The sequence below is a fragment of the Octopus bimaculoides genome, chromosome 6 (assembly GCF_046866305.1).
Source record: "Octopus bimaculoides isolate indiv1 chromosome 6, ASM4686630v1, whole genome shotgun sequence".
Taxonomy (NCBI): Eukaryota; Metazoa; Mollusca; class Cephalopoda; order Octopoda; family Octopodidae; genus Octopus; species Octopus bimaculoides.
Genome location: NC_142933.1, coordinates 71,812,343 through 71,834,875, shown reverse-complemented (window position 1 = coordinate 71,834,875; position 22,533 = coordinate 71,812,343). Strand labels below are relative to the sequence as shown.

Genomic DNA, 22,533 nt, shown 5'->3' with positions numbered 1-22,533 from the left:
TGGCTGCAGTCAAATGACTGAAACAAGTAAAAGAATATATATATATATATGTCTCTCTTGTGTGTTTGTCCCCAACCATCACTTGACAACCAGTGTTGGTACGTTTACTTCCTTGCAGCTTGGCAGCCCTGTTTCAGTCATTAGACTGCGGCTATGCTGGAGCACCTCCTTGAAGAATTTTAGTTGAACAAATCAGCCCAGTACATATTTTTGTTTCTTAAGCCTGGTGTTTATTCTATCAGTCTCTATCACCGAACTGCTAAGTTACAGGGACGTAAACACACCAATACGGGTTGTCAAGCAGTGGTAGGGGACAGACAGACAAAAGCACACACATATCTCTACAAGAGGCTTCTTTCAGTTTCCATCAACCAAATCTACTTACAAAACTTTGGTCGGCTTGAGGCTATAGTAGAAGACACTTCTCCAAGGTTCCACACAGTGGGACTGAACCCCAAACTATGCAGTTGGGAAGCAGACTTCTTACTACATAGCTACAACTGCACCTTAAAGACTTTTTTTTTCCAATAGTTGCATGAATATTTCTCATCATCATCAACAATATCATCATCATCAGAATCAGTTTGATGTAATTGTCCTCAAGCTGTCATTAGCTGGATATATCTTCACAACATGTGCTATGACACTCTTTTACTCTTTTACTTGTTTTCAGTCTTTTGACTGTGGCCATGCTGGAGCACCACCTTTAGTCGAGCAAATCGATCACAGGACTTATTCTTTTGAAGCCTAGTACTTATTCTATCGGTCTCTTTTGCCAAACCGCTAAGTTACGGGGATGTAAACACACCAGCATCGGTTGACAAGCAATGTTGGGGGGACAAACAACACAGACACACAAACACATACACACATACATATATATATATATATATATATATATATATATACGACGAGTTTCTTTCAGTTTCCGTCTACCAAATCCACTCGCAAGGTTTTGGTCGGCCCAAGGCTATAGTAGAAGACACTTGTCCAGAGTGCCATGCAGTGGGAATGAACCCGGAACCATGTGGTTGGTAAGCAAGCTACTTACCACACAGCCACTCCTGCACCTATATAACACTTCAATAACACTTCAAGGTAATTAATAACAAATGTACCAGTATGAATACAATCTACAATTAAAATTCAGCTGATAAACAAAAGTTTTACCTGTAAGCTGTTGCTGGACATTATCGAGGACAATGCTGTTCATAACTTGTTTTCGGAGCTATGGAAATTAAAGAGCATCGGTGGCATATTATAACATAGAACAGTAATATTTAATGGTGGTACATTATAATATAGTTTAGTATAGTATGGATGTGGAGGCACATGGCTTAGTGATTGCGGTGTTGCACTCATGATCATAAGATTGTGGTTTCAGTTCCTGGATGGGGGCAATATATTATATTCTAGAGAAGAGGTTCTCAGACTTCTCAGACTGCCACCCGCTTGGCACCCAGGTCACATTCCTAGCAACCTTCCCACCACAAATATAGACCACTTTCTGCAGCAAATTCAACACAACTGTATTTCACAAATAAAACTTAAACCTAATTAACATATTAATAGTTTTATTTACATCTATCATCCCATTTTGGCCACCCTGTTATCATCCCACTTTTCTTCAATACCCACTGGATAATTTCACTGCTCCCAGTGGGGTAATACGGTCCACTTTGGGAACGACTGTTCTAGAGCAAAACACTTCATTTCCCATTACTCCAGTTCACTCAGCTAGCAAAAATGAGTAACCCTGCGACTGACCGGTGTCCCATCCAGTGGGGAAAAATATGTGGTGGCATCAAGAAGTTCCTGAACTAGTTATTTTTAATAAAAGAATAACTTATTTACCCAAGTTTTAACATCATTTCCTTCAAAATAGTCATCCTGCGCAGTAATACACCCGTCCCAGTGTTCCTGCCATTTCTGGAATCTGGCCTGGTAGTCATTTTCCATAAGGAAATTGAGGATCTTCTGTGATTCACTCTTGATCTCGACAATGGTGGGTGAGTGAGTGAGTGAGTGAATGAGTGAATGAGGGGGTGAGTGAGGGAGCAAGCAAACTTGCGTTTGTGTGTTGTCTTAACATTCTATAATAATTGTAAATGAATATCACTATCATACAGCTGGGGGTTGTCCAATTCTTATCTTCCAATAATTTCCTTGCTTAGAAACATATATATCGGTGGGCAATAGGCAGGGAATGGCATCAGGCCATAGAAAATTTGCCTCAATGAATTCCATCTGATCTATGCAAGTATGAAAAAGCAGGCATTAAAATAATGATGAAGATATTGTGGCATTTTGAATTTAAATTTCAGTGGGATCTACTCAGCTTTCCTTGATCAACACAAAGTACCAGCTAAATACTGGATCAATCTTCTCTCTCTCTCTTTCTCTCTCTCTTCCCATGTTCCCTGGCTTCTTGGAACAATTTTTACAGTGAACTACAGAGCTGTGTTGAGCTTCAATGTTAAATTTAGTATAGTTTTTACAGCTGAATTCCTTTCTTAATAGCAACCGTTTTACAGTGTGTACTGGGTGTTGTTTTAATGCCACTATCACTAGTAAGGTCACCAAGTTCTTTGCAAAGTAGAAGAACCTGAAAAAGCCCAATCTTCCACTCAACTGAGTGAGGTTGGTATTTGAGAGGGGAAGGCAGATTTATGCTACCTTGTAAGAGGCTGAAGTATAATAAAGGGACAAGCCCAGATGTCCTACTACAGAAGAGATGTATAGCTACCCTGCACTATATGCAAATAGCTGGAAGGAAGATAATGATGGGAGTAGTAAGAATGCCAGAGTAAACTCTCGAGGTAAAAGAAGGTGAACATAGGACAGCACATCCCCAAAAAGACAGGATGATCAAGGTTTAAATGTTTTTGATCATAGATCAAATGATAACATGTCAGGTAGTATCAGAGAATATATTATATACTATAATAGTGAAATAGCAAGCTGGCAGAATCATTAGCATGCCGGGCAAAATGCTTAGTGGGCATTTCATCCATCTTTACATTCTGGGTTCAAATTCTGCTGAGGTCAACCCAGTTGAGCACAAGAGTTGATGCAATTAACTTATTCTCTACCCCGAAATTACTGGCCTTGTGCCAAAATTTGAAACCAATATTATAATTCCTACGTAATGCAGCAAGTTGGCATAATCATTAGCATGCCGATCAAAATGCTTAGTGGGCATTTCATCCATCTTTACGTTCTGAGTTCAAATTCTGCTGAAGTCAACTTTGCCTTTCATCTTTTTAGGGTCGATAAAATAAGTACCAGTTGAACACCAAAATTTGAAACCAAAAGTTGAAATCAATATTGAAATATTATTATTTTCCCTAGGTTTTGATAAGAAACATTTAACCTACATTTTTGCTTTTATCTAACCTGACATAACTGTCAACAAATGATTAGCTCTATTGACTTAGTCAATAGATTGTGTTCATCCTTCTCCTAAATGCTTTAGTAAATGAAAGAGTGCATATACTTAAATGAAATCATCATCATCATCATCATCAAACACCAGCCTTCTATGCTGGCATGGAGTGAAACAGTGTCTGTATTAAGTAAAATAATAATATATACATGGCCATATGGTTAGGAGGGTCACTTTGCAACCATACTTTCTCAGGTTCTGTCCCATAGTGTAGCACCTTGAGAAAGAATATTCTTCTATAGGGTCAGGCTGATTAATGTTAGTAGAATTAGTAAATAGAAACAGTATGGAAGACTACCATATAGATACAGATACATAGCTAGATTGATGGATACATAAGTGTAGATAACTAAACTGGCACTCTGTCAATTACAATGATGAGCGATCAACAGAACAGCCTGCTCATGAAATTAATGTGCAAGTGGCTGAGGCCCTCCACAGATATATGGACCCTTAACGCAGTTATCAGAGAAATTCAGAGTGATATAGAATGTGACAAGGCTGGTTCCTTCAATTACAGGTACAACCCATTTTTGCCAGCAGAGTGGACTGGATCAACATGAAATAAAATGTCTTGTTCAAGGACATAATTGTCAAGTGAAATGTTTTACCAATCAGCGGTGCCTTCATCCATATGTTAACCCTTTAGCATTCAGATTATTCTGTAATATGTAATGCTTATTTATTCCCGTTGCTTTCAATTAATCATGCATTATCTTATATCTTCAAGATTTTGATGATGTGATTGTTTATTTTTAGAATGACATAATAGGGTAGGTCTGATAGGCCAGATCTAGCCAGTTTTAAGATAAAACAGATAGAATATTTGGCCTGATATGGCTGGTCTAAATGTTAATGGGTTAAGCCTTATAAAAACTGTAACAATAGAATGATAGCAACAATGTTTTACTATAACCAGCTAAATAACTCCTCCTGCTCCTCGTATGCCTTCAATGACAATGATGACTACATCAACATTTTATAACTATCTTCCCATTCTGGTACAAGATGGATGGGTTTTCAGAGGCAATGTTTTATAGCTGGATTCCCTTCTTGTTGCCAAATCTTCTGACTTTTACAACACAAAAGGAAACACTGTACCTATTCTAAATCCAAAATACACAGAGAAATATCTAAATAGTTTAATGCTTAGAGATAAAATATTGCCATGATTCCTTTTCAGAGGAATCCCTTCAGAACATAAATAGCATAAAGTACACAATTCAATCATATATTCTTCACATAACCTCACAGAAAATTATGCTGTCCCTAGAAAGGAACAATGGCAGTTGAACAGCAGAAATAGTAGAGCACTAGACTTTATATATATAGGGACGTATATATACATTTTCAACACAGATAGTGGGGCTATGAAAGGGGTCTCAGGGAGTAGTGTCCCTGCCTTCCTGAGCTAGTTTTTCACCACATTTCTTAAAAATCATGGTAGAGGCCTTGGTCTTGGAACCACTAGAAACTGAGGTTGGGGGTAAGCAAGAGAAGGCTCCCCGTATAAAATCCAACTCCAAAAATGCTTCATGATAGAAGGGAGAATGGGCACCAGCCAGCCCAAAGGTTGGGGTGGGCTGCACCTGCCTGCCTCAGTTGCTATGGCATTGAGGTAGATCTGGCTACGCCCATTAACGGGAACAAAACCTGGATTTAAAACACTAGATGATGATGAACACAGTATATTACAAATTCTAAACTATTGAGGACCATCTTTAACTTCCATCATTCTGTAATAAATAGATTAAGTAACAGGTATGTCCTAGGGTCAACTGAATTAACTCTAGTTTGTGGCTTAGCGACATTTTAGAAAATTTATCTTAATTTCTTTTTGTTTAACCCTTTAATGAAGGTGCATGGCTTAGTGGTTAGAGTGTCAAGCTTACGGTCATGAGCTTGTGAGTTCAATTCCCAGACTGAGCTGTACATAATGTTCTTGAGCAAGATACTTTATTTCACGTTGCTCCAGTTGACTCAGCTGTAGAAATGAGTTGCGACGTCACAAGTGCCAAGCTGTATCAGCCTTTGCCTTTCCCTTGGATAACATGGGTGGTGTGTAGAGAGGAGGCTGGTATGCACGGGCGACTGCTGGTCTTCCATAAACAACCTTGCCTAAGAGGGAAACTTTCTGAGTGCAATCCTATGGTCATAATGTCATTCTAAGAATAAACAGTCACCACATCAAAATCTCAAAGCTAAAAGGTAATGCACGTTTAATTCAAAACTGTGAATGAGAAAGCGTTACATTTAATAGAGTAATATGAATGCTAAAAGGTTAATCCTTCAGCATTCTGGTAAAAGGGTAAAGTCCATCTTCGGTCATGAATGACCATGGGATTATACCTAGAAAGTTCCCCTCTGAGACACAAGTCCAGGCAAAGTTGTTTATGGAAGATCAGCAGTCACTCATGCACACCAGCCTCTCCCCTGTATGCCATCAATTTTATTCAAAGGAAAGGCAAATACTGATACAGCTTGGCACCAGTGACGTAGCAACTCCTTCCTACAGCTGAGTGAACTGGAGCAATGTGAAATAAAGTGTCTTGCTCAAGGACACAACACACAGCCCAGTCCAGGAATCAAACTCACTACCTAATGATTGTGAGCCCGACGTTCTAACCACCGAGCCGTGCATCTTCATAAGCATTCAGATAACTTAGTCAAATATGTTTATTTATTCACTTTCTTTTAAATCGATTCTGCACTATCTTGTTGCTCTGAGATTTTGATGATGCAATTGTTTACTTTTAGAATGACATTGTAGGGTGAGTGTGATAGGCTGGATCTGGCTGGTTTCAACACAAACAGTAAGAACATTTGGACATGATGTGTTCGGTTTGAATTAGGTGCAGGTGTAAGTGTGTGGTAAGAAGCTTGCTTCCTAACCACATGGTTTATACAGTTATCTACTGCAAGTAACAATAACACTGAATAAATAATGGAACTTTTATTAGCTTGTGAAAATATATAATAATAGAAAAAAGGTTTAGTGCTTACAGATTCTGCTTTAGGATGTTGATCCATTTTCTTAAAATGGTAATCCAAGTTTCCAAGCTTTGGAAGGATAATCTTCCACTGAAATAAAACAAAAAAAAAAGATATGATAATTGTTTTTTGCACTGGAACAAAGTTTGAAATTTAGGGTAGGTGGTTAATCGATAGTTTGACTATTTAACTGGTACTTTATTTTATTTAGTCAACTAAGAGGAAAGGCTAAGTCAACTACAGCAAAATTTGAACTCAGAATGTAAAGAATTGTAACAAGCAGGAGTGGTTGTGTGGTAAGTAGCTTGCTTACCAACCACATGGTTCCAGCTTCATTCCCACTGCATGGCACCTTGGGCAATTGTCTTCTACTATAGCCTCGGGCCAACCAAAGCCTTGTGAGAGGATTTGGTAGACGGAAACTGAAAGAAGCCCATCGTATATATATATATATATATATATATATATATATATAAAAGACTATTTATAAACAATACCGGAAAACATTCTAAACCAGAACCTAATAAATATGTCTGGGTAGCTCTTCCTCACAGTAAAAATGTAAAATCAAACTTGGTATCCCAGTTCCAAAACGCTATAAATAAGAACTTTCTTAAACACTCTCATTACTCCCAAGTCATAAATACACACACGGTTAGATTCGGTTTCTCTAACATGAAGAACATTTCACAGATAATATCTGCACACAATATGAGGCTTTTGCATCCACTAGAGAGTTCAAACAGTAATATCATTGAACCAAACGTTATTAACTCTTACCAAAATAACAATAATAACACTAATAATAATAATATAGGGAACAATATTAATAACACGACACATAATAGTAATAGTCATAACAACAAAATCATTATTTCAGAAGTCAATTCCAAAAGAATTAGTTTTTTAAGTGAAAATGTGAGACTCAGAAACACTATCTACCAATGTCAAGTTAGTACTCCCAAAAATACTTACTTTTACGTAGGTTCTTCCTCTACACCTTTATCCACTAGAATTTCTAACCATTTTTCATCCTTTAGAGAGAGAAGCAAACGTAATACCACAAGCCTAAGCAAACTAATTTGGGATCTTAAAGATAATAACATTAAATTTAAACTAGACTGGCTTATTCTTTCTATTTCTAAGCCATATGAAAAGGGTGGAAAATTCTGTGATCTATGTGTAACAGAATTTCAAAGAATTGTCTGGTTAATAATTTCATAGAACATTCTTACAAATGCAAACATTGGCAAAAACATACATATTCTGCATTCAAATAAAAATAAAGGTTTTTATAAAACGCTATCATATTTACCCGTAATAAGTAAATACTTAAAATAGTTCTAATAAAACATATTAGTTTTTCCCTCAAAGGTTAGTAGATTAAAATTACTTACGATTTTGATTATTTATCTATACCTTCGTAATTTATTAACCTTAATTAGAGTATATTTTAAATCTTGATAAATCATTGTAACAACCATAACATACTAAATTTATGTACGTATGAACATACCGGTATGGGTGTTTTTATATATACGCGTGTATCTGTGAGAGATAATGTGTGTATATATATATATATATATATATATATGTGTGTGTGTGTGTGTGTGTGTGTGTGTGTGTGTGTGTGTGTGTCTGTGTATACATATTTAGGGTTTTGTATAAAATAGGTGTTTTAACTGATTTTTCTGTGTACATATACGCATTATCATTTATATTTTCACTCTTACCCTTGATTTGACTCTTATCAATATTATTTTTTTTTTTTAAATATAAGTAAACATTTAGATGTTTGTGTATGTGTAAATATAAATGTGTGTATATGATTCTGTATACAAGTTTATGTGAGTGTGCGTGTCCACATGTGTATGTATGTGTATATACATATATATATGTATATATATGCGTGTGTCTGTGTATGTATGTGTGTATATGTATATATATATATATATATATATATATGTATGTGTATGTGTATGTATGTGTATGTATATATGTATGTATGTGTGCATGTGTATGTATGTGTATGTACATGTATGTATATGTATATATATATATATATATATATATATATATGTATATGTATGTATATATATATATATATGTGTGTGTGTATATGGGTATATAGGTGTGTGGATGAGTGTATCTGTGTGTATGTATGTATACATGTATACTTGTGTGGAGGGGTGTATGTATGTTTGTAAGTATATATATGTGTATATGTGTACAAATCTACATATATGTAAGCATGTATAATTGAGTATTTGTATAAAACCACATCTATGCGTTATTAGGTTCTGTATGTAAGTACATATTTCTATATGTATGTGTGTGTATGTATATATGTATGTATGCGTGTATGTGTTTATGTATGTATATGTATGTGTATGTGTGTTTGCATGTATGTATGTATGCGCATGCGTGTGTTTACGTATGTATACATGTATGTATATGTATATGCAAATCTGTTTATTTGATTAGGTAATAGGCGTAGATGTATAGCTATGTGTATGTGCATGAATCTATTTCTATTTATACATGTGTGTATATGTAGATGGATACATATGTGTATATGGGGACACGCACACATGTGTATATTTGTATATGCGTGGGTACGTATGTGCATATGTATAAATGTGGACGTATGAGTGTATATATATATGTGTGTGTGTGTGTATATATATATGTGTGTGTGTGTGTATATATATATATATATGTATGTATATACAAGTGCACATATGTATGTATATGTATATACATATATATATATATGTATGTGTGTATCAGTATACATGTATATGTGTGTGTTTGTGTATGTGTATTTATGTATGCATGTACGATCTCACACATTGATTGGTATGTGTTGTCCAACCCACTATCTGGCAGCATCCAATTCTCTAACGGTTTTTTTCAAATGAATCAAGTCATAACTTTATCCATCTATTGTTTTCATAATCGGTCATAATGTCTTACGTTTAAGATGATTCCCATGCTTTCCCTGATGAGAAGGTTACAATTTTAATATCAAAGATCCCTATGGATCACACAGGTTGTAATCCTTTGAAACATATGTAGGAATAAAGTATGCAATTATAACATGCGTTTTCTCCAATCCTTAAATTCTTAAATATACTCAAATACCCAAAATTTCAAGGAGTTCCTGCCTTAAAAACCACAGTTATTTTGTGTTCTTTGCTACATTGGTTTCTATTAACCCATTTATTCTATCAGAAGAATTTTTATTCATTAAGATAGAAGAAATACACATAATTATATATATGTGTGTGTGTGTGCGTTTGTCCCCCCAACATCGCTTGACAACCGATGCTGGTGTGTTTACGTCCCCGTAACTTAGCAGTTCGGCAAAAGAGACCGATAGAATAAGTACTAGGCTTACAAAGAATAAGTCCTAGGGTCCATTTGCTCGACTAAAGGCGGTGCTCCAGCATGGCCAACGTCAAATGACTAAAACAGGTAAAAGACTAAAAGAGAGTAAAAAAGTAAATACCATATAACATCTTTTTGCCAATGCTCTGATGATTTTGCCACTATATAATAACCCTTTCTACTATTGGCACAAGACCTGAAATTTTGAGAGAGCTAGTCAATTACATCAACCCCAGTGCCTGACTGATATTTAACAATCCCAAAGGGATGAATGGCAAAGTCACCTTCAGTGGAATTTAAACTCAGAACACAAAGACAAAATGCCACTAAGTGTTTTGTTTGGTGCACTAACAATTCTGTCAGCACACCATATAATCATCAAAAAGAACACTGTAGAATGTTTTAAGACTTCAAAGACATATCACAGAGTTCATAAAATGTCAGCCAGTTAGTACTAATATTACTAATGGTGTTATATATGATTATGTATTTATATGAAAATGTTTAAATTATGAAACTGAAAGCAAAGTGTGTTGCAGAATTATTTATATGGGTGAGTGGAAATTCTGTTACAAAAAGGAACTTGAATGAGGCTGGGTATGTTAGCCAACACTAGTGAATTAGAATAGGAAAATATTTAGGTTTAAAATAAGACACAAGATAAAAAGAAATTTTGGATGAAGGTAATTGAATATAAATGAGCATTATCATCATCATCATCATCATCATCGTTTAACGTCCGCTTTCCATGCTAGCATGGGTTGGACGATTTGACTGAGGACTGGTGAAACCGGATGGCAACACCAGGCTCCAGTTTAATTTGGCAGAGTTTCTACAGCTGGATGCCCTTCCTAACGCCAACCACTCAGAGAGTGTAGTGGGTGCTTTTACGTGTCACCCGCACGAAAACGGCCACGTTCGAAATGGTGTCTTTTATGTGCCACCCGCACAAGCCAGTCCAGGGGCACTGGCAACGATCTCGCTCGAAAATCCTACGGGAGCCAGTCAGGCGGTACTGGCAACGGCCATGCTCAAAATGGTGCATCTCATGTGCCACCCGCACAAGAACCAGTCCAGGGGCACTGGCAACGATCTTACTTGGCTTGACGGGTCTTCTCACGCACAGCACATTTCCAAAGGTCTCGGTCAGTAGTCATCGCCTCGGTGAGGCCCAATGTACGAAGGTCTTGCCTCACCACCTCAGCCCAGGTCTTCCAGGGCCTACCTCTTCCACGGGTTCCCTCAACTGTTAGGGTGTGGCACTTTTTCACGCAGCTATCCTCATCCATTCTCACCACATGTCCACACCAGCGCAATCGTCTCTCTTGCACACCACAACTGATGCTTCTAATGTTCAGCTTTTCTCTCAAGATACTTACACTCTGACGGGTATTCACATTGACATTACACATCCAACAGAGCATACTGGCTTCATTCCTTGCGAGCTTACGTATGTCCTCAGCAGTTACAGCCCATGTTTCACTGCCATGTAGCATGGCTGTTCGTACGCATGCGTCATACAGTCTGCCTTTTACTCTGAGTGAGAGTCCCTTTGTCGCCAGCAGGGGTAAGAGCTCTCTAAACTTTGCCCAGGTTATTCTTATTCTAGCAGCTACACTTTCAGCGCACCCACCCCCACTACTAACTTGGTCGCCCAGATAGCGGAAGCTATCGACTACCTCTAGTTTTTCACCCTGGAATGAGATAGAAGTTGTTTCCTGTTTGTTTAAAGTCTTTATTGCACCTGAACATCTGCCACAAACAAAAACAAACTAGCTAGTTAACCTGCCTTTGATGTTGCTGCACCTCTTATGTGTCCATAGCTTGCACCGGGTACATCTTATAGAGTTACTACCTACTCCTTCTCTACATACTGAGCAGGGCCATCTACCTGAAGGGGTTTGTGTTTTATCTACCTTCCTACTTATTAGGATTTTGGTTTTAGCTAGGTTGACTCTAAGGCCCTTCAATTCTAGACCTTGCTTCCACACCTGAAACTTCTCTAGTTCTGATAGTGACTCCGCAATTAGGGCAAGGTCATCAGCATAGAGGAGCTCCCAGGGGCAACCTGTCTTGAACTCCTCTGTGATTGCCTGGATAAATAAGAGGGAGCTGAGGACGGAACCTTGGTGGACCCCTACCTCTACCCGGAATTCATTGCTGTACTCATTTCCAACCCTCACCTTACTGGCAGCATCTCTGTACATGGCTCGCACAGCTCTCACTAACCATTTTTCTATCCCAAGTTTCCTCATTGACCACCAGATAAGGGATCGGGGGACCCTGTCAAAGGCTTTCTCCATGTCAACGAAAGCCAGGTACAGAGGTTTATCCTTAGCTAGGTATTTCTCCTGCAACTGTCTCACTAGAAATAAGGCATCAGTAGTGCTTTTACCTGGCACGAACCCAAACTGCATCTCATCTAAATTGATTCGCTCCCTAATTAGTTGGGCTATGACCCTCTCTGTAACTTTCATAACCTGATCTAACAGCTTGATGTCTCTGTAATTATTTGTATCTAAAGCGTCACCTTTACCTTTGTAGCAGTTGACTATGATGCTGCTACACCAGTCATAGGGTATGACTCCTTCGTGTATCACCTGGTTCGTAATACGGGTGACTAGGCTATAGCCAACACTGCCAGATATTTTGAGCATCTCTGCAGTGATTCCTGATGGGCCGGGGGCTTTCCCGGTCTTCATACTCTTAATTGCCTTATCTACCCTGGTACTATCAACTCGGATAGCTGGTCCCTCTATTGGGTCGACATACGGCAGGCTCTCTTTCTCCCATTCATTCTCTTTATTAAGCAATCTATCGTAGTGGCATCTCCAGACCTCTTTCTTTGCATCCTCATTTAATGCAAGCGTACCATCATCCATGCGAACACATTTCTCTCCTACAACATCACTATTCTCTCTCCTACACTGTCTTGCAACACGAAATACCTCGAGTCTTTGGTCCTCACGGCGCAGAACATTGGCAAATCTTTCCTTATCTGCTTCCCCTCTGGCTAAATAAACCTGTCATCCACATATGTATGTATATGTGTGTGTGTAAGCATGCATGTGTATGTATATGTGTGTATATATATGTGTGCATGTGTGTATGCATATGTGTGTGCATTTATGTGTATGTATATATATATATATATATATATATATATATATATATATATATATATATATTTACATACATATTTTCATAGTTTATCTTTTATCTTTTACTTGTTTCAGTCATTAGACTCTGGCAATGCTGGGGCACTGCCTTGAATCTTTAGTCAAATGAATCAACTCCAGTACTTATTTTTTAAGCCTGGTACTTATTCTATCAGTTACTTTTGCTGAACCGCTAAGTTACGGAACACACACACACACATATATATATATATATATATACACACACACACTGTGAAACTATTAAAAGTGAAACAATATAAAAGTGAAACGTTTTATAACTTACTCTGTCAAATGATACAAAGAATTTTAATAATATATATAATAAATATAATAATAATAATAATATATAATAAATAAAATACTAATATAATGATAATAATATATAATAAATATAATACATATATAATAATAATACATATATAATAATAATACATATATATATATATATATATATATATAAAGTGTAGTATATTGCCACTTAAGTGTGGCTGACCCCTAGGGGTGGATGTTACTGTTGCTTTTAGCCCCAGGAGGACATCTCCTCCAGCTGGCTTATCGACACACTACTGTGTCTTGTTTGCCAAGGTAACAGAACACAGTAGTGCATCAATAAGCCAGCTGGAGGAGATGTCCTCCTGGGGCTAAAAGCAACAGTAACATCCACCCCTAGGGGTCAGCCACACTTAAGTGGCAATATACTACACTTTATCGTGCAGTTACTGTTAATACTTCATTTAGAGAATTAACATTGCTTGTTTTCACCTTTTCGATATCAGTGAAGAATTTCACTGGAAAAGTAGATATAAGATTGCCAAGATTTTGTCTCTCTCATCAAAGATCAGTGGCTATCGAACGTCGACAAAGGGAAATAACCCTGAAACCCGGGTCCGTTCGTGCTACAAATCATGATGGGAGGGATAACTTCCCTTGGCAAACAGGACACAGTAGTGTGTCGATAAGCCAGCTGGAGGAGATGTCCTCCTGGGGCTAAAAGCAACAGTAACATCCACCCCTAGGGGTCAGCCACACTTAAGTGGCAATATACTACACTTTATCGTGCAGTTACTGTTAATACTTCATTTAGAGAATTAACATATATATATATATATATATATATATATATATATATATATACAGAGAGAGAGAGAGAGAGAGTGTGTGTGTTCATGGAAAAAGACATGGCTTGAAGATTATTATGGTCAAGAATCTTTCCAAAAATCAAATCCCAGTTGAAAGGAACAAGATTTCAAGGCATTGAAAAAATCCAAAAGAATGCAATGAGGCAGCTGCTCGCTATCCCAGAAACTGGAGTTCCAGGAATGCTTCCATCAATGGAAATGATGCTGGGAAAAGTGTGCGTCTTCAGAAGGAGACTACTTCAACAGAGATTGAATGCTGAATTAATATTGTAGTTTTCTTTTTATAGTACCAGACACGATACTTTATGATCACACCTAGTACTGTGTTACCACACCTTAGACCTAACACATAGTCCAGTCCCTGTGATAGCGACATCCTTGTGTGTTTCAATGAACCTGAGAGGTATGCCACTAGAGTTCAAGCTCCTGCTAAGGCCTCCCATGCTGGACAGGTCAAAGAATAGAGGCCAGACAAAATTGGGACATTTTCTCAGGGGGTTAGAAAATGGTGTTCATTAGAGTCAATGCTCCTATCTAGAAAACAGTGAAGTGATAGAACAACAAGAGCTAGGAGAGGGATTCCATTACTCTTTGGAAAATATATTTCAGTCCTTGACCTGGAACCCACATGGTAAGAGGGGACACCCCAAAACTAGCTGGAGGTGGGGATACTGAAGCAGGGCTTGAACTGGAAAGAGGCAAAAATGACAGCCCAATGTCAAGAACAAGGGAGAAAGTCGAGTCAATAAGTGAAGAGTTTAAGTAATTAAGAAGTGGACCATTTGGGTATCTGGTGCCTTGGTCAGAGTCACAGTGCTATTCCACTCACAAGAGAGCAAGCATAAATGCCACAGTTGACTGTCCAGTATTCTATCAGCTTGATAATCCTAACTATCTATACTTTAGCATCACTGTTCTAGAAGCTAACATATATCTCCTGCACACTCCTCATCAATTTATCATACAATATAATATTTTATGTCACAGTCCATTTTTACATTTTTATTTCAGTTAGTTATTCCTGTTTATTCATTGCAATTATTGATTCCTACTACAATGATCAATGATCACATGTGATGTTTTTGCTTTCTTAAAAACAGTGTATGGGTCTCAGTAATTAGACAAGATACACTCACATTTCAGTATTAATCAATCTCTTTGAATCCTACATGTATACACACTGACACAGCTGATAGAAAACAACCCTGTACAGAGTTAATTTATAAATGTGACAATGACACATCTAAAAATTCATGATAAACACACCTTAGTTTTTCGTACATGAAAACAACAGTACTTACCAATGTCTGTATCATCTCCATGTTACAAACAGAAGGCTCCATCAGTAACATAGAAGAACTCTCAGAGTTATTCTGCACATAGAGAATCAAGTCACATTCATCTCCGATACAAGTAGAACATTCGGGCAGACTTGGCTTTGGAACAAATGCTGGCTTGATGCTGTTCTTCCCACTTTGCTTTGACAAAAGGGACAACATAGAGCCATACATGGCATTTTCATCATTTAATGGACAACCGTCTGCAGCTAGGGTGCTAAAGGGAAGAGAATCCAGTCACATGAAAACAAAAAAAAATATTATCATTAAACAACTATTCTAATGCATATATTTATACACACATATACTCCCACATATACACACACATACATATGCACACACACACATACATACATATATATTTATATATATATAAACATAAGCATAAACATACATATATATATACATATGCATAAATATGCATATATATACATATGCATAAGTATGCATGTATATACATATGCATAAATATGCATATATATACATATGCATAAATATGCATATATATATACATAAATATGCATAAATATGCATATATATATATACATAAATATGCATAAATATGCATATATATATATATATATATATATATATATATATTTCCCACTTTTTTTGCAGAGATGTATAGAGATAAACATCATTCCCTTTGCTTTGTCGGATACATAAGGTGTTCGTTTTGGTAAGGTGGGGATTTTGTTTATTTATATATATTGGTACTATACTATGCTGACGAGTGGAAACTAGATTTCATTCTGGTAATCATGAAATCGGTCAATACATAGTTGAGTTTTTTTTTTTTAAAAAGGTTGGTTTCTTTTGAGGGTTGCTTTTTCTCACATTCGGTACTAAAATGTGTTTATTTGGGAAGTCTGGTGTGTGGCATTATTCTGTAGTAATGCCCTTATGTAAATATAAACGAATAATTATATTCTTGGGAATAGAAATTTCCCTTATGAATTTTTTTACACACTAGCTTCCTGATATAATTCTTGTAAAAGATTTTTATCCTATTTTGAATTTATATATATATATATATATATATATATATATATATATAGTTTTAGGGAAAAGAACCAAGTTTCATGAACTCATCGATCAAAATCCACTATCACATCTAGAAAAATTAAAAGCACAATAAATCAGTATAATATAATACAAAGTAAATATCATAAGATAAAGATAATAAAATGACTACACGTGTTTCATAACTAATTTTCAAATAGAAAGGAAATTTAAATCGATTAAAATCAATTAAAATTATCAAGAATAAATTCTATTCAAAAATACAGCTAATCGTCAGGTCTTAAATAGAACAATAATTATAATAAATAAATATATATATCAACCAACAATAAGTACCAAATGAATTTATATAAAATACTTATTTTATAAATATAGAATAATTATTAAAAATATCAAAATAATAAACATTCCATAATCATCCCTACGTCCATTATAATATATACTAACATGCATATTATATACAAAAACCAGCTTACATAAATTATTATCGTTTTAAATATAAATTGAATGAAGTTTAAGGTTAAAATAATAATAAAGATAATAGTACATATTTAACCGGTGTAATAGTTAAAGCTAGACTATTTAAAACAAAAAACGTTTATTTAATTATCATTAAAAATCAATTGAATAATACAAAAATACAAGAATACTTATTTCTACAAACATAGAAATAAAAATAAATATATGAATGAAAAAATTTTGAATGAAAAAATTAATAATGAAAAAAATTATTAAAAATAACAGATTAAACTTTATATATACTAAGTTTTAATAAAAAAAAAACCTTTAACGATATTATAATCAATAAAGACTAATTATTAATCAAATATTATTAATCAAAAATAATCGAAAATATATCAACGCTATTCAAATCGAAGTCTTATATTATGTTGAAATGATACTCTAACTTCTAAATAATTTAGTGTTAAATAAGTTATCTATTAAAAATAATCTTTAAAAAAAACCAAATGAATACAAGAAACAAGAATACAAGAAACAAGAATACATATTATTTGCAAATAGTAGAAAATCATTTAGCAAAGTAAAAATAGAACTTATCCATATTTTTCCATAAACATATACATACATACATACATACATACATACATACATACATATATATATATACATATAAAAAGATACATATATATAGACAGACATATATATACATATACATATATATACTTACATATATATACATATATATATACTTACATATATATACATATATATATACTTACATATATATATATTTTATTTATTTATTTATTTATTTATGTGTTTCAGCCAAGTGGCTGCGGTCATGCTGGTGCACCACCGTGATTTTCACGTTCCTTGCATGGCTCTTCTCCCCCACCTGACATGGTCCAATCAAGAGTTTTGATGGCACATCTGGTGTATAAGAGAATTTGACACAGCTGCCCTAAACTGCGTCTCATTACGAGCCATTGGTTCGTCTGGTATCGTGGAGAGGAAAGCGTCAAGTTTTGTCTTGAAGACCTCCGCATCCATGTCTTGCATGTCTCTCAAATGTTTTGGCAGGGCATTGAAGAGCTGAGGTCCTCTGAAACCGAAGCTGCTGCAGTATCTCGTTCTTATGTGAGATGCAGTGGACGGTACTTTTGGCACCATGCAGTGGCGACCCGTGCGGGCATTCCTGTAGTACTTGATACCAAAGTTTGGCACCAGTCCTTCCAGTATTTTCCATATGTATATTATTACATACCTCTCCCGCCTGCGCTCCAGAGAGTAGAGACCTAGTGCCTTCAGTCGCTCCCTGTAGTTCATCTGTTGGACTGTGGCGATCTTTTTTGTATAGTGCCGCTGAATTGCCTCGAGTTCTGCTGTCCGCTTAACACTGTGTGGTGATCACAACTGAGAGCAATAGTCTAGGCGGCTCAGAACAAATGTCTTCCATAGAATCAACATGACTTTTTGATCCCTTGTACGGAAAGTCCTCAGTATCCACCCCGCCAGTTGTCTGCACCTTGCTGTCAACTTGACAATGTGCATGTGAAATGATGCATCACTACACATGTTGATGCCCAGATCTCTCACTGTTTGTGGTTCTGGGATTGCAGTTCCTCCAGGCCCTGTGTATGCCAGTTGGGAGGTACTTGTGGTCTTGTAGCGCAGTACTTGAAATTTTTTTGCATTGAACTGCATATTATTTTGCTCTGCCCACTCATATATTGCATTTAGGTCATTCTGCAGGCTTACAATATCATCAGGATTCTTTATTGCCTGAGATATCTTTGTGTCATCAGCATAGCTAGTGACAGTGGCTCTCCGAGTGACCGTGGGCATGTCCAGAAGGGCCACTATGAACAGTAGTAGCACCAGAACAGTTCCCTGTGGAACACCGCTCAATATTTCTGTTTCCCTAGATAGTTCTCCATTGGCTGCAACTGTCTGACTTCTACCATTCAGGAAGTCATGCATCCACTCTCCTAATTTACCAGCTATGCCAAGGTTTCGCAGCTTGTGACATATCAAGCCATGATCAACTTTGTCAAAGGCTTTTGCAAAGTCGAGATATATCACATCAACATTTGATATATATATATATATATATACTTACATATATCATCATAAATATAAGGGATTAGCAATTGAGTTGCTTCTCCAATTATTAATTGACGATTCCCTGCCCTCATTTCTTGTATATTTTATATTTGATATCTCTAAGTTGGATAGTTAAACCGTAATCCTTCCACACGGAACTTTTTTCATACGGGACTATTTGTGGCGCACATGGAGTGGATTTCTTTGGGGTGGGATGCCTGAACTCGCTAGCCGATGAATTCGTAAGTGCCTTTCTTATCGTTGATTTTTGGTGTCGCATGGCCAAGGATTACCGTGAATTTTTTTAGAGACACTTACAAATTTATCAGAATATTTGGGCTGAAGATTGGAATAGTGAAGTTTTCGTTTGCTTAACCATGAAACGATTCGTACCCAATTAACTAAAGGCTTGTTTTGTTTGTGCTTTTCCCTCCGGTTTTTTGTTCTATGTGTGCCATAAATATCGCCATCCATTTTAGAGAAAAATTTGTAGTCTAGAATCAGTAGTTCTTTGACTGCTGTTTCTGAATTTTCAGTATGTTGGAGAAGCAACTCAATTGCTAATCCCTTATATTTATGATGATAAATGGTCTTACCGGTAAAGGTTTATTTCATACTGAACTACTTGGCAAAATTGTTAATTGTTAATTCTATTATTAATTGACGATTCCCTGCCCTCATTTCTTGTATACTTACATATATATACTTACATATATATATATATATACTTACATATATATATATATATATACTTACATATATATATATATATATACTTACATATATATATATATATATACTTACATATATATATATATATACTTACATATATATATACTTACATATATATACTTACATATATATATATATATATATATACTTACATATATATATATATATATACTTACATATATATATATATATATATACTTACATATATATATATATATACTTACATATATATATATATATACTTACATATATATATATATATACTTACATATATATATATATATATATATATACTTATATATATATATATACTTACATATATATATATATATACTTACATATATATATATATATATATATATACTTACACATAGATATATATACTTACATATACATATATATATACTTACATATACATATATATATATACTTACATATACATATATATATATATACTTACATATACATATATATATACTTACATATACATATATATATACTTACATATACATATATATATACTTACATATACATATATATATACTTACATATACATATATATATACTTACATATACATATACTTACATATATATATATATATATATATATATATATATATATATATATATACTTACATATATATATATATAATACTTACATATATATATATATATACTTACATATATATATATACTTACATATATATATATACTTACATATATATATATATATACTTACATATATATATATATATATAATTACATATATATATATATATACTTATATATATATATATATATACTTATATATATATATATATACTTATATATATATATATACTTACATAATATATATATATATATATACTTATATATATATATATATATATATATACTTACATATATATATATATATACTTATATATATATATATATATATACTTACATATATATATATATATATATATATATATATATACTTACTATAGATATATATACTTACATATATATATATATATATATATATATATATATACTTACATATATATATATACTTACATATACATATATATACTTATATATACATACATATATATATATATACTTACATATACATACATATATATATTACTAATATATACTTACATATACATACATATATATATACATACACATACATACATATATATACATACACATAAATACATATACTACTACATATATATATATACACATACATATATATACATATACATATATATATACACATACATATATACATATACATATATATACACATACATATATATACATATACATATATATACATATACATATATATATATACATACATATATACATATATATACATACATATATACATATATATACATACATATACATGCATATGCATGCATATACATATATATACATACATATATATATATACATATATACATGCATATATATATACATATATATATACATACATATATATATGCATATATATATACATACATATATAAATATATATACATATATATATATATATATATATATATACATACATATAATTACATACATATATGCATACCTATACATATACATATACACATACACATATATATACATATATATACATACATATATATAGACATACATATTCATATATATATATGCATACATATATATATGCATCTACATACATCATCATCATCATCATCGTTTAACGTCCGCTTTCCATGCTAGCATGGGTTGGACGATTTGACTGAGGACTGGTGAAACCGGATGGCAACACCAGGCTCCAGTCTGATTTGGCAGAGTTTCTACAGCTGGATGCCCTTCCTAACGCCAACCACTCAGAGAGTGTAGTGGGTGCTTTTACGTGTCACCCGCACGAAAACGGCCACGCTCGAAATGGTGTCTTTTATGTGCCACCCGCACAAGCCAGTCCAGGGGCACTGGCAACGATCTCGCTCGAAAATCCTACAGGAGCCAGTCAGGCAGTACTGGCAACGGCCCACGCTCAAAATGGTGCATCTCATGTGCCACCCGCACAAGAACCAGTCCAGGGGCACTGGCAACGATCTTACTTGGCTTGCCGGGTCTTCTCACGCACAGCACATTTCCAAAGGTCTCGGTCAGTAGTAGCACATTTCCAAAGGTCTCGGTCAAAATATATATATATACATCTACATACATATGTGCATACATGTATATATATGTATATCTATATATGCGAGTAAAAATAAATACAAAAAAGGGGTTTTTTTTGTATGATTGTGTATAGAGGAATATATTATTTTGTTTAAAAGAGTTCCAACACTGTCTGTTTTTATGTTTTATTTATATTCCTGCAAAACCAATGTGGGATATAGAATATGGAATATACAATATATAATATAATATACAATATATAATATAAAATAAAAATGGATGGTACTATGAAATAAAGTATTGAATGTCTTATTGAATATATGGAATATGTCTTATTGAATAGATGAAATATTGAGTGTTCAATATAAACGATTAAATATATAAATATATAAGGGCGAATATTTTCTATACCTTGTGGTATTTCATATTTTCAATACTTTGTAGTATTTCATCATGGCCGGTATGACAGAGTTTAACTATATATATATATATATATATTTATATATTTGAGAGACATGCAAGACATGGATACGGAGGTCTTCAAGACAAAACTTTTCTCTCCACGGTACCAGACG

General features: G+C 34.4%; 1 protein-coding gene across 7 annotated transcripts in view; it reads right to left on the bottom strand.

Annotated features, from left to right (window-relative positions):
• The window catches only part of LOC106882148 (uncharacterized), a 74,919-nt gene that overhangs the window by 5,461 nt on the left and 46,925 nt on the right, over positions 1 to 22,533 (bottom strand). For 5 of the 7 annotated variants that reach the window (XM_089354035.1, XM_089354034.1, XM_089354033.1 and 2 more), the window contains exons 11-13: positions 15,446 to 15,698; positions 6,449 to 6,526; positions 1,171 to 1,228 (exon numbers count right to left, since the gene is read on the bottom strand). In XM_089354035.1, the coding sequence (XP_089210161.1) occupies positions 1,171 to 1,228; positions 6,449 to 6,526; positions 15,446 to 15,698 (389 nt within the window). Of the gene's footprint in view, positions 1 to 1,170; positions 1,229 to 6,448; positions 6,527 to 7,411; positions 7,471 to 15,445; positions 15,699 to 22,533 lie in introns of all 7 variants that reach the window. The other 2 variants (XR_016242305.1, XR_016242304.1) reach the window with 1 other exon arrangement.